The sequence below is a fragment of the Hypanus sabinus genome, chromosome 4, assembly GCF_030144855.1.
Source record: "Hypanus sabinus isolate sHypSab1 chromosome 4, sHypSab1.hap1, whole genome shotgun sequence".
In the NCBI taxonomy this organism is placed as follows: Eukaryota; Metazoa; Chordata; class Chondrichthyes; order Myliobatiformes; family Dasyatidae; genus Hypanus; species Hypanus sabinus.
The window spans coordinates 1,295,420-1,310,016 of NC_082709.1; the positions used below are offsets into that span (position 1 = coordinate 1,295,420).

A 14,597-nucleotide genomic window follows, 5' to 3' on the forward strand; every position below is an offset into this window, starting at 1 on the left:
AATGGACACAGATGCCAATGCCTATTCTGAGTCTCCCCACATGCACGTACTCATTCTTGACTTCAATTTCTTTCTTGGCTTTCTTCCCTCCACTCTCGAAGCTCATCCTTTTGAATCTCCTCCACCATCTCACTGTCTTTTGCCATCATGCTCTCCTTCCTACTCTCCTATTCCACACCTCACACCCTTCACCCTCATCATCTCATCTCCCCAGTGCTCCCCCTCCCACTGCCCAGCTTGCAAATATTTGCCCTCTCACAGAGTGGTACTTCCACTTGACTGCCACCATTTGCTTGCTCCAGAGAGGCCATCCTGAGCTGAGCTCAGATGACCACACCAAAGTCCCATAGGCTCCAGCCTGGAGTCTACCCTAGTCCAGACTGAATTTCCTTGAATTCCTCATGTTCCTTGGGATCAGAGACCATAAGAAATAGGAGCAGGATTAGGCCATTTGGCCGTTTGAGTATGCTCTGCCATTCCATCATGGCTGATCCTGGATCCCACTCAATCCCATACACCTGCCCTCTTGTCATGTCCTTTAGTTCCCTGACTGATCAGGAAGTGATCAACTTCCGCCTTCAGTATAAGCGTGGACTTGGCCTCCACTGCAGTCTGTGCAGAGCATTCCTGAGATTTACTACTGAGTAAAAAAAAATTTCCTTACCTCTGTTCTAAAGGGTTGTACCACCCTCAGTTTTGAGGCGGTGCCCTTTAGTTATAGATACCTCCACCATAGGAGGCATCCTCTCCATATTCATCCTATCTAATCCTTTCAAGGTTAGGTAGGTTTCAATGAGATCCCCCAGCATTCTTCTAAATCTCAGTGAGTACAGGCCCAAAGCTGCTAAATGCTCCTCATATGTTAACCCCCTTTTCTCTTGTAAACCTTCTCTGGATTCTCTCCAATGACAAGACATCCCTTCTGAGATATGGGGCCCAAAACTGTTGACAATGCTCCAAGTGCAGTCTGACTAGTGTCTTATAAAGGCTTAGCATTATCTCCTTGCATTTATATTCTATTTCCATTGAAATAAATGCCAACATTGCATCTGTCTTCTTTACCACAGACTCAACAGACGATAAAAAAAAATTGCAGCATGCTGCTGTGCAGAGGGACTTGGGAGTGCTTGTGTACAAATCACAAAAGGTTGGTTTGCAGATGCAGTAGGCTATTAAGAATGCAAATGGAAGGTTGGCCTTCATTGCTAGAGAGATTGAATTTAAGAGTAAGGAGGTTATGCTGCAACTGTACAGGGTACTGGTGAGGCCACACCTGGAGGACTGCGTACAGTTCTGTTCTCCTTACCTAAGGAACAATTTCCTGGCTTTGGAGGTGATGCAGAGGAGGTTCACCAGGTTAATTCCAGAGATAAAGAGAGATTTAGTCGCCAGGGATTGTACTCACTGGAATTCAGAAGAATGAGAGGAGATCTTACAGAAACATATAAAATTAAGAAAGGGATAGATAAAATAGTCAGGAAAGTTGTTTCTTCTGATAGGTGAGGCTAAAACTAAGAGATATAGCCTCAAGATTCGGGGGAGTAGCTTTAGGACGAGGATGAGGGGGAACTGCTTTCCCCAGAGTGGTGAATCTGTGAAATTCTCTGTCCAATGAAGCAGCAAATGTATTTAAGGCAAGGTTGGATAGATTTTTACATAGTAGGGGAATTAAGGATTATGGGGAAAAGGCAGGTAGGTGGAGATGAGTCCATGGTCAGATCAGCTATGATCTTATTGAATGGTGGAGCAGGCTCGATGGGCCAGATGGCCTACTCTTGCTCCTATTTATGTTATTAACCTGTAAATTAACCTTCTGGGAGTCTTGCACGAGGACTCATAAGTTCCTCAAGCCCTGGGTGGAACCTGCCAAGCTTTCTCAGGCAAAGACCAGCATATTTGCCTTGTGCGGTCTGGTTTTGCAAAGTGGATTTCTGGATGAGGAGTTAAAGGAACAAGTTTTTGGAGGAGAGAAGTGTTGAGGGTGGAACCATCTCTGAGCAATACTGCAATTCAGAATTGGGGTCATTTCAGGATAGATGATAGCTTGGAAAGTGACAGAGAAACAGTAAAAATAATGTAAATATTTGATATCAGAAATGAAAGGGCACAACTGTGAAAAGGGTCTGAACTGCTGGAATGCATTTCTTGTGAAAGATTTCAGAAAAAATGAATTGAGAGTGATCTTTAAAAATATTGAAGCGTGAGAATGTGAATGGGCAATAAGTATCTTCATTTAAAGAATGGTTGGGACATTTGTGTTATAAAATCATCAGGTAATTAAGTTATATTATGAAGAAGCTGATCCTCTGCTCAGCATTAACTGTCTATCTACTACATAATAATCCCATTTACCGGCCTTGGAGGGTTAAGTTCTTGCTATATGGTTCTTGACCTTTTTTTATTCCATGGAGCCTCACTGTTAACCAAGGGGATTGTAGAGCCCAGGTTAGGAGCCCCTGGTCTATAATGAGGTAGATGGAGTATAATTAGAGCCCCAGTCCATTGATAACATGTTTTTGTGCTTGATTACCTTTATCATTCTTTCTAAAAGTATCAGCATCACAAATAAATCCAGTGAGAAATTTAGGGGGAAATGTGTTTATGGAAGGAATGATGAGATGTGGCATGGTTAAAACAAATAATGGATGTATTTACAGGAAAACTCAATTAGTTTTTGCAGGAAAAGGAAAGTTAGGAAAGAGTGATTTGGTGAGATGAAGATTGGAGGAGGCTGACTGCTGTGCAGCATAAACACTGCTACAAATGCATTTTTTATCCGGAAGTCTTTGAACAGAAAATCATTTGAACTAAATCCATTTTTATTGAAGAGATGCTATTAATCATTGATGTCAAAAGTTTTCATTATTTTGTTGTGACTTAGCAACATATAACTCAATAAGAGCTCTCAATCCTGTGTACAGCTGTGAACCTATGCTTGGATCTGTGACCAACTTCAGCTGTGATTTTATGTGGCAAAATGTTCTAGCAAGTTTCTAATATTTATTTTGATATGTTTTTTCTTACAATTATTCAACCTACACAGATTTTTCAAATTTTGATTTTTCCCTCAAAAGGTTTGATAATTGTAAGGAAACATATCTAAGAGACAATGCAAGTAACCTCAGTTAGTAAAATGCTCTATTGAATCCAGAATTGCAAAATACTCAGATGAGATGCATTTTAAGCTCATGTTGGACATCATCATTAAGTGTTAAAGAACAAGTTCCACGAGACATCGGACATGCTGATAAAGTGTTTGTTCCATGAGATGTTGGACATGGTGTTGTAGACTATGTTTCATGAGACATCTGACGTGGCGTTAAAGAGCATGTTCCAGGAGAGGTCGGACTTTTGGTGTTAAAGAGATGTGTCCAACCTTTCATGGAACATTTGCTTTAACACCATGTCTGAAGTCTCATGGAACATGTGCATTATCACCATGTCCGACATCTCGTGGAACATTCTCTTTAAAACCAAAAATCTGACCTCTCCTGGAACATGCTCTTTAACCCCATGTCTGATGTCTCATGGAACTTACTTGTTAACCCATTGTGTCCAACGACTCACGAAACATGCTCTTTAGCACCATGTCCGACGACAAGACAGACAGATAGACATACTTTATTGATCCTGAGGGAAATTGGGTGTAGTCTAGTGGAATTGGGTGAGGGTCTAGTTGAACATACTTCTTAACAAAATGTTCAAAGTCTCATGGAACATTTTCTTTAACACCATGTCCGACCTCTCAGGAACATACTCGTTAACCCCATGTCCGATATCTCATGGAATGAACTCATTAACCCACCATGTCCGATGTATTGTGGAACATACTCATTAACACCTTGTCCGACGTCTCATGGAACATAGTCTTTAACACCATGTCCGACGTCTTGTGGGCCGTACTCATTATCATCATGTCTGACGACTCTTGGAACATTCTCTTTAAAACCATGTAAGACGTCTCATGGAACATTGTCTTTATCACAATGTCTGACCTCTCATGGAACATACTCGTTAACCCCATGTCTGATGTCTCATGGAACATGCTCTTAGCACCATGTCCGACATCTCACGGAACATATTCTTCAACACCATGTCCGATGTCTCGTGGAACATACTCTTTAACCCCATGTCCAACCTCTCATGGAACATTCTCTGTAACGCCATGTCCGACGTCTCGTGGAACATTCTCTTCAACACCATGTCCGATGTCTCGTGGAACATTCTCTGTAATGCCATGTCCGATATTTTGTGGAACATTCTCTTTAACACCATGTCCGATGTCTCTTGGAACATTTCTTTAACACAATATCCGATGTCTCGTGGAACATGCTCTTTAACACCTTGTTGGATGTTCCATGGAACATGGTTAACACCATATCCGACATCTCATGGAACATACTCATTAACCCACCACGTTCAATGACTCATGGAATATTCTCTTTAACACCATTTCTGATATTTTGTGGAACATAATGTTTAACACAATGTCTGATGTGTCATGGAACATACTCTTTAACCTACCGTGTCTGTACTGGTCATGATGCCAGTCTAACTATAGATGGTCTGCATTCTTCTTTTCCCTGACTGTTAATGTGTTTGTTGAAATGCTTCATAAATGTTACTGTTTGTTTCTATCCACTTCCCGTGGAACCTGCCTTACAAAGCTGGTTTAAACTTTCCCCCTGTTACCTTAAAGCTATGCCTTTAATTGTATATACTTCTGTCATGTTGTCCCTCAAGCCTCTGATGCTGCAGAGAAAACAGGGTGTTGAACCACTTTTTATAATTTATACATTTCAATCCACCCAACATCCTGCTGAACCTCTTCTGCATCCTGGCTCTAGTGCATTAAGCACACAATACTCCAGAAACGGCCTAAGCTAAGTTTTATACAGCTGCAGCATGATTTGCAATGTTTCTACTCAATGCCCAGACTGATTAACATAATCATGTGATTACCCTGTCTTTTACACTCAATTTCCCACTTTCAACAACTTGGACTTGCAGACCACGATCTCTTTTGACATCTGAAAGGTCCTGCCATTTATTGTACTCACTCCCCTTCCACTGGACTTCCCAATATTCACCATCTCACATTGTCTCACCCAAATTTCCCACTATTCAATACCCTCCTGTATCCTTTGACAACATACCTCACTATTTGTATATTCACAAACTTTCAGTTTTTATGTTTGCAAGTTAATAATCAAAACAACCAAAATTTTAATCCAAATGTATAATGAGGCCTCTGCACGGATCATTGTACAACACCACTGTTCACAGAGCTGTGTTCAGAATAAAACTCCACCACTACCTTTTGTGAACAAGTCAATTTTGATTCAAAAGTACCAACTTGCTGTCGATCCCATGTGACTTAAGCCTAACATGAGTGACCTTCTCAAATGCTTCACTAGTGTCCATGTAGACAAACATCAGAAGACTCTACCTTCAGAAATTATTCTCACCACCTCACAAAACTCAGTTAAATTTGTGAGACTAACACCCTCACAAAAATCCATGCAGAATATCCCTAATATAATTCCAAGTTTTCCATTGCGAGTAAATCCCAAACCCAAGAATTTGCTCCAACAATTTCCCTTCCTCTGATGTAACTCTCACCAGCCTATAATTTCCTGGATTATTCCTATTAGCTGTCTGAAACAAATAAACAACTTTGGCACTTCTTCAGTCTTTAGGACCCTTACCTGTGGTGAAAAAAGGCACCAAGATTTCAGTCAAGTCCCCATTGATAGCACCTGGAGAAAACCAATGCATTCCACAGGGAGACTGTACAGACTCCCAGACACAGAGTTGGCTTAACCTCAATGGTTGCAAAAGTGTTGGAATCCATTATTAAGATGAGGTTTTGGGGTATGGAGACTTTTGAAAAAATAAGTCAAACTTAGCATGGTTTCTGTAAAGGCAAATCTTCCCTGACAAATCTGTTAATTCTTTGAGGAAGTACAAGCAGACTGGACAAATGAGAGGCAGTGGATGTCATTTACTTGGATTTTCAGAACGCACTTGATAAGGTGCCTCACATGAGGCTGCTTAACAAGATAAAATCCCAATGTGTTCCAGGAAACATACTGGCATGGAGAGAGGAATGGCTGACAAGCAGGAGGCAGCAAGTGGGAATAAAGGGGGCCTTTTCTGGTTGGCTGCCAGTGACGAATGGTGTTCCACAGGGCTCAGTATTGGGATCACTACTTTTCACATTGTCAGTGATTTGAATAATACAATTGATGGTTTGGTGGCAAAGTTTGGTGGAGAGGTAGGTAATGCTGAGAAAGCAATGCGAATACAGCAGGACTTAGGCAAATTGGAACACTGGGGAAAAAAGTGGCAGATGGAATACAGTGTTGGGAAATGTATGATAATGCATTTTAGTAAAAGAAACAATAGTACAGACTGTTATCTAAATGGGGAGAAGGTTCAAACAGGTGCAGAGGGACTTGTGCAAGACTTTCTGAAGGTTAATTTACAGGTTGAGTCTATGGTAAAGAAGGCAAATGCAATGTTGGCTTTTCTTTCAAGAGGAACAGAATATAAAAGGAAGGTGTTAATGCTGAGGATTTATAAGACACCAGTAAGGCGTATTGTCTTGGAGTATTGTCAACAGTTTTGGGCCCCGTGTCTCAGAAAGGATGTGTTGTCATTGGAGAGAGTCCGGAGGAGGTTCATGAGGATGATTCTGGGAATGAAGGGGTTAACATAGGAGAATTTAGCAGCTTTGGGCCTGCACTCACTGGAATTTAGAAAAGTGTGAGGGGATGTCATTGAAACCTACTGAATGATGAAAGGGCTAGATGGGGTGAATGTGGAGAGGATGTTTCCTATGGTGGGGGAGTCTACAAATAGAGGGTACAGCCTCAAAATTGAGGGGTGACCTTTTAGAACAGAGGTAAGGAGGAATTTTTTTTTTTTAGCCAGAGGGTGGTGAATCTGTGGAATGACCTGCCATAGACTGTGGTGGAGGTCAAGTCCATGGGTATATTCAAAGTGGAAGATGATAGTTTCCTGATTGGTCAGGGCATCAAAGGATATAGAGAGAAGGCAGGTGTATGGGGTTGAGTGGGATCCGGGATCAGCCATGAAGGAATGTTGGAAGAGAACTGATGGGCTGAATGGCCTAATTCTGCTCCTATGTCTTTGGTTGCAGTCTTATGGACTCCTTACAGATGACATCAGAATTCTGATGCCCTGAGCTGTAATATCGTCATGCTAACCACTACGCCACAACACCAACCTTCATGTTGTTCAATGTACATAACACCTCCTCCTTAATATTCACACATCAACGTTCCTTTCAGCAAATTAAAACCATTACAGAACTTTTCATAGTGAGAACATTGCATACATAGTCAGAATTGGATTTAATATCACCGGCATATGTTGTTACATTTGTTAACTTTATGGCAATACATGATAATAGAAAGAAGAGATAACTGAATGACAGTAAGTGTGTGTATAAATGTATGTATATGTATACATACACACACAATATGTATGTAAAATTAAATAAGTAGTGCAAAAATAGGAAATAAAAGTAGTGAGGTAGAGTTCATGAGTTCAATGTCCAATCAGAAATCAGATGGCAGAGGGGAAGAAGCTGTTCCTGAATTGTTTATTGTGTGCTTTCAGTCTCCTGTGTATCCATTCCTGATAGTAGCAATGAGAAGAGGGCATTTCCTGGGTGATGGGGGTCCTTAATGAAGGAAGCCACCTTTCTGAGGTACCAAACACGAGGAAATCTGCAGATGCTGGAAATTCAAACAACACACACAAAATGCTGGTGGAACACAGCAGGCCAGGCAGCATCTATAGGGAGAAGCGCTGTCAACGTTTCAGGCTGAGACCCTTCATCAGGACTAACCGATAGGAAAGATAGTAAGAGATTTGAAAGTAGTGGGGGGAGGGGGAAATGTGAAATGATAGGAGAAGACCGGAGGGGGTGGGATGAAGCTAAGAGCTGGAAAGGTGATTGGCGAAAGTGATACAGAGCTGGAGAAGGGAAAGGATCATGGGACGGGAGACCTCAGGAGAAAGAAAGGGGGGGGGGAAGCACCAGAGGGAGATGGAGAATAGGCAAACAACTAAATATGTCAGGGATGGGGTAAGAAGGGGAGGGGCATTAACGGAAGTTAGATAAGTCAATGTTCATGCCATCAGGTTGGAGGCTACCCAGCCAGTATAGAAGGTGTTGTTCCTCCAACCTGAGTTTGGATTCATTTTGACAGGTACCTGGAGGAGGTACCTACCACCCCACCAGCCTCCAGGTTCAACATATAATTCTCCATAACTTCTGCCACCTCCAACGAGATCCCACTACCAAGCACATTTTTCCCTCCCCCCACCCCCCCCCACCTTACTGCTTTTCGCAGGGATCGCTCCCTACGCGACTTCCTTGTCCACTCATCCCGTCCCCCCATCCCTTCCCACCGATCTCCCTCCTGGCACTTATCCTTGTAAATGGAACAAGTGCTACACCTGCCCATACACTTCCTCTCTCACCACCATTCAGGGCCCCAGACAGTCCTTCCAGGTGAGGCGACACTTCACCTGTGAGTCAGCTGGTGTGGTATACTGCGTCTGGTGCTCCCGGTGTGGCCTTTTATATATTGGTGAGACCCGACGCAGACTGGGAGATCGTTTCACTGAACACCTACGCTCGGTCCGCCAGAAAAAGCAGGATCTCCCCGTGGCCACACATTTTAATTCCATGTCCCATTCCCATTCTGATATGTCTATCCATGGCCTCCTCTACTGTCAAAATGAATCCAAACTCAGGTTGGAGGAACAACACCTTGTATACCGGTTGGGTAGCCTCCAACCTGATGGCATGAACATTGACTTCTCTAACTTCCGTTAATGCCCCTCCTCCCCTTCTTACCCCATCCCTGACATATTTAGTTGTTTACCTGTTCTCCATCTCCCTCTGGTGCTTTCCCCCTCGTCCTTTCTTTCTCCTGAGGTCTCCCGTCCCATGATCCTTTCCCTTCTCCAGCTCTGTATCACCTTCGCCAATCACCTTTCCAGCTCTTAGCTTCATCCCACCCCCTCCGGTCTTCTCCTATCATTTCGCATTTCCCCCTCCCCCCACTACTTTCAAATCTCTTATTATCTTTCCTATCGGTTAGTCCTGATGAAGGGTCTCGGCCCGAAACGTCGACAGCGCTTCTCCCTATAGATGCTGCCTAGCCTGCTGTGTTCTACCAGCATTTTGTTTTCTGAGGTACCACTGCTTTTATTGATGGGAACGGCCACAGGGGTGCTCTGTTCATTCTGTCTGTTCCCCTTCCCTCTCCTGACAGTCACCCAGCTACCTGTCTCCTGACTTTTAGGGGTGAAGATCTCCCTGTAACTCCTGTTTATTTCTGCCTCCCGAATGATCCAAAGTTCATCCAGCTCTGGTTCCCTAACTTGGTTTGTCAGGAGCTGCAGCTGGACGCATCTTTTACAGGTGTAGTCATCAGGGACAATTGTGCTCGCCCTGACTTCCCACATACTGCAAACAGAGCACTTGAATGCCCTAACTGCTGCCTCCATTACCTACTCCTAAGTCAATTAGAGTTATTAAAGAAGCTTACCCAGCTTTACCTCACTGGGAGCAAAAGCACATTCTCAGCCTCTGCTCGCCGAAGCCTCTTGAGCCAAAGCCTTCCTACTCTGTTACTCGCTCCTCCAACACCTGCTCCGTTAATTTGCTTGCTTTTTAAACTCTCCCGCTGCCTCATGGGCTGACTTTCACATGCTTGCACAACCATGCCCCAATCAAACTGCCGAAGAATGAATTCATTCAAGCCATGACAGCCATGATAGATATTTGGACAGGAAAGGAATGGAGGGTCATGGGCTGAGTGCGGGTCAGTGGGATTAGGTGAGAGTAAGCGTTTGGCATGGACTAGAAGGGCTGAGATGGCCTGCTTCCATGCTGTAATTGTTATATGGTTATATGGTTTATATGACCAGCCTCTGAAAACTCTTCATCACCATCAATGTCAGTGCTACTGGATGATGGTCATTAAGGCAGCTCAGACTGCTCTTTTTGGGCACTGGTATAATGGTTACCCTTTTGAAGCAGCTTGGAAGTTCCAGCTGTAGCAATGAGAGATGGAAAATGAAAGAAATTGGAAGTGCAGTCAGCAGCAGAAAGAGAGCACAGCCATAAGGTTTCTTGCAAGTCAGCTATGCTTCTTTAAAAGGAAAGACTCAGGGGTGTTTGGACATTCTGGAGGCCTAGTCAGCAGCAGGAACAGAGCATAGCAAATGAAATAAAAGGACCGAAGGGACAAGAGTGATGGCCATTGTTGGGAGTAGGTGTGTAGTGAGAATAGGAGTGTCAGGCTTTGGCTCAAAGGAGGCATCGGCTCGAAAGAGGCTCTGGGTAAGCTTCTGTTAAAGTTCTCTTTTCTTCCCTCTTACCATACCTAGTGTAGTAAATGGCTGCTATGTGTTCTTCATGCTAGATGTTGGAGACCTGGGAGACCCAGAGTGTCCCAGAGAACTACATCTTCGTGAAGTGCATCCAGCTGCAGCTCCTTGAAGACCATGTTGGGGATCTGGAGCAGCAGCTGGATGACCTTGAGTCTGTATGGGGGGAATGAGGAGATAACTGATCAGAGTTACAGGGAAGTAGTCACCGTGAAGTTGCAGAAGGCGAGTCACCGTCAGGAGAAATGGAAATGTGAATAGGCAGTTATTGCAGAGCACCCCTGTGGCCATTCCCCTCAATAATGAGTATACCATTTTGGATATTTTTGTGGGGGATAGCCTCCCAGGAGAATGCCACAGAGACCAGTTGACAAGCACTGAGCATGAGTCCGTGGTGCAGAAGGGAAAGAGAGAGAAGAAGGGAGAGGTAGTGATAGGGGACTCAATAGACAGAGGAACAGACAGGAGATTCTGTGGACATGAATGGAACATCCTAATGGTATGTTGCCTCCCAGGTTCCAGGGTGAGGGACGTCTCGGATTGTGTCCACAGCATTTTAGGGAGGTAGGAAGAGCAGATGTCGTGGTACATATTGGTACCAATGACATAAGAAGGAAACTCAATGAGGTCCGGAAGAGAGTATTTAGAGAGCTAGACCAAAAGCTGTGAAGCAGAACCCCCAGGATAGTAATTTCTGGATTGCTACCTGTGCTAGGTGCTAATGAAGGTAGAAATGGGATGACTTAGTAGATAAATGCGTGGCTGAGAAGCTGGTGCAGGGGGAAGGGCTTCAGGTTCTTGGATCATTGGGATCTCTTCTTGGGGAGGTATATAACCATACAACCATATAACAATCACAGCACGGAAACAGGCCATCTTGGCCTTCCTAGTCCGTGCCGAACCCTTAATCTCACCTAGTCCCACCTACCCGCACTCAGCCCATAACCCTCCACTCCTTTCCTGTCCATATACCTATCCAATTTTACCTTAAATGACACAACTGAACTGGCCTCTGCTACTTCTACAGGAAGCTCATTCCACACAGCTATCACTCTGAGTAAAGAAATACCCCCTCGTGTTTCCCTTAAACTTCTGCCCCCTAACTCTCAAATCATGTCCTCTAGTTTGAATCTCCCCTACTCTCATTGGAAACAGCCTGTTCACGTCAACTCTGTCTATCCCTCTCAAAATTTTAAATACCTCGATCAAATCCCCCCTCAACCTTCTACGCTCCAATGAATAGAGACCTAACTTGTTCAACCTTTCTCTGTAACTTAATTGCTGAAACCCAGGTAACATCCTAGTAAATCGTCTCTGCACTCTCTCTAATTTATTGATATCTTTCCTTTAATTCGGTGACCAGAACTGCACACAATATTCCAAATTTGGCCTTACCAATGCCTTGTACAACTTTAGCATTACATCCCAACTTCTGTACTCAATGCTTTGATTTATAAAGGCCAGCGTTCCAAAAGCCCTCTTCACCACCCTATCTACATGAGACTCCACTTTCAGGGAACTATGCACAGTTATCCCAGATCTCTCTGTTCCTCTGCATTCCTCAATGTCCTACCATTTACCCTGTATGTTCTATTTGGATTATTCCTGCCAAAATGCAGAACCTCACACTTCTCAGCATTAAACTCCATCTGCCAACGTTCAGCCCATTCTTCTAACCAGCATAAATCTCCCTGCAAGCTTTGAAAATCCACCTCATTATCCACAACACCTCCTACCTTAGTATCATTGGCATTTATGTATATTACAAACAACATTGGGCCCAAAACAGATCCCTGAGGCACCCCGCTAGTCACCGGCCTCCATCCCGATAAACAATTATCCACCACTACTCTCTGGCATCTCCCACCTAGCCACTGTTGAATCTATTTTATTACTCCAGCATTAATACCTAACGACTGAACCTTCTTAACTAAGCTTCCATGTGGAACTTTGTCAAAGGCTTTGCTGAAGTCCATATAGACTACATCCACTGCCTTACCCTCGTCAACATTCCTCGTAACTTCTTCAAAAAATTCAATAAGGTTTGTCAAACATGACCTTCCACGCACAAATCCATACTGGCTACTTCTAATCAGATCCCGTCTATCCAGATAATTATAAATACTATCTCTAAGAATACTTTCCATTAATTTACCCACCACTGATGTCAAACTGACAGGTCTGTAATTGCTAGGCTTCCTTCTAGAACCCTTTTTAAACAATGGAACCACATGAGCAATACGCCAATCCTCCGGCACAATCCCCGTTTCTAATGACATATTAAAGATCTCCGTCAGAGCTCCTGCTATTTCTACACAAACTTCCCTCAAGGTCCTGGGGAATATCCTGTCAGGACCCGGAGATTTATCCACTTTTAAATTTCTTAAAAGCGCCAGTACCTCCAGCTCTTTAATTGTCATAGGTTCCATAACTTCCTTACTTGTTTCCCACACCTTAGACAATTCAATATTCTTCTCCTTAGTGAATACCGAAGAGAAGAAATCATTCAAAATCTCTCCCATCTCCTTCGGTTCCACACATAGCTGACCACTCTGATTCTCTAAGGGGCCAATTTTATCCCTCACTATCCTCTTGCTTTTAATATAACTGTAGAAACCTTTCAGATTTACTTTCACCTTATTTGCCAAACCAACCTCGTATCTTCTTTTAGCTTTCTAATCTCTTTCTTAAGATTCCTTTTACATTCTTTATATTCCTCGAGCAATTCCTTTACTCCATGCTGTCTATATCTATTGTAGACATCCCTCTTTTTCTGAACCAAATTTCTAATATCCCTTGAAAACCATGGTGCTCTCAAACCTTTAACCTTTCCTTTCACCCTAACAGGAACATAAAGATTCTGTACCCTCATAATTTCACCCTTAAATGACCTCCATTTCTCTATTACATCCTTCCCATAAAACAACTTGACCCAATCCACTCTCTCTAAATCCCTTCGCATCTCCTCAAAGTTAGCCTTTCTCCAATCAAAAATCTCAACTCTAGGTCCAGTCCTGTCCTTCTCCATAATTATATTGAAGCTAATGCTATTGTGATCACTGGACCCGAAGTGCTCCCCAACACATACATCTGTCAGCTGACCTATCGCATTCCCTAACAGGAGATCCAACACTGCCCTATCTCTAGTCGGTACTTCTATGTATTGTTGCAAAAAACTATCCTGCACACATTTCACAAACTCTAAACCATCCAGCCCTTTTACAGAATGAGCTTCCCAGTCTACGTGTGGAAAATTAAAATCCCCCACAATCACCACCTTGTGTTTACTACAAACATCTGCTATCTCCTTACACATTTGCTCTTCCAACTCACGCGCCCCATTAGGTGGCCTATAATACACACCTATCAGTGTTACTGCACCTTTCCCATTCTTCAATTCCACCCAAATGGCCTCCCTAGAGGAGCTCTCTAATCTATCCTTCCAAAGCACCGCCATAAGATTTTCTCGGACAAGCAATGCAACACCTCCTCCTCTGGCCCCTCCTACTCTATCACACCTGAAGCAACTAAATCCAGGAATATTTAGTTGCCAATCACACCCTTCCTGCAACCATGTTTCACTAATAGCTACAACATCATAATTCCAGGTATCAATCCATGCTTTAAGCTCATCCACCTTTCTTACAATGCTCCTAGCATTAAAATAGATACATTTAAGATACTCTCCATCTCCTCCTCTCTTTCCATCCCTAACAATGCATTCAAATTTATTATCCTTTTCTTTCTTCTCCCCTACATCTTCGGGCTGAGCGCATCCCTTCTCCATCACCTGCCTTTCTTCCCTCACACACTGTCTATTTACTTGCTCCACCGGTGAACTAACCTCCTCTCCCATAGTCTCCTCAAATAGTCTCCCGCCCCCCCATCTTACTAGTTTAAAGTCCGCCCTGTAGCCCTAGCAAACCTCCCCGCTAGGATATTGGTCCCCCCACGATTCAAGTGTAACCCGTCCTTCTTGAACAGGTCACTCCTGCCCCAGAAGAGGTCCCAATGATCCAGAAACTTGAATCCCTGCCCTCTGCTCCAATCCCACAGCCAGGCATTCATCCTCCACCTAATTCTATTCCTACTCTCACTGTCGCGTGGCACAGGCAGTAATCCCGAGATTATTACCTTTGCGGTCCTTCTTCTTAACTGCC

At 43.5% G+C, this 14,597-nt stretch overlaps 2 protein-coding genes across 2 annotated transcripts in view; one reads left to right on the forward strand and one right to left on the reverse strand.

Annotated features, from left to right (window-relative positions):
- Nucleotides 1–14,597, forward strand: part of tmem163a (transmembrane protein 163a) — a 261,821-nt gene that overhangs the window by 28,544 nt on the left and 218,680 nt on the right. The window lies entirely within an intron of this gene.
- Nucleotides 12,388–14,597, reverse strand: part of LOC132392440 (uncharacterized) — a 490,427-nt gene continuing 488,217 nt past the window's right edge. The window contains exon 2 of the mRNA XM_059966280.1: nucleotides 12,388–14,231. Within this exon, the coding sequence (XP_059822263.1) occupies nucleotides 13,070–14,224 (1,155 nt within the window). The 5' untranslated portion in view covers nucleotides 14,225–14,231 and the 3' untranslated portion in view covers nucleotides 12,388–13,069. The remainder of the gene's footprint in view (nucleotides 14,232–14,597) is intronic.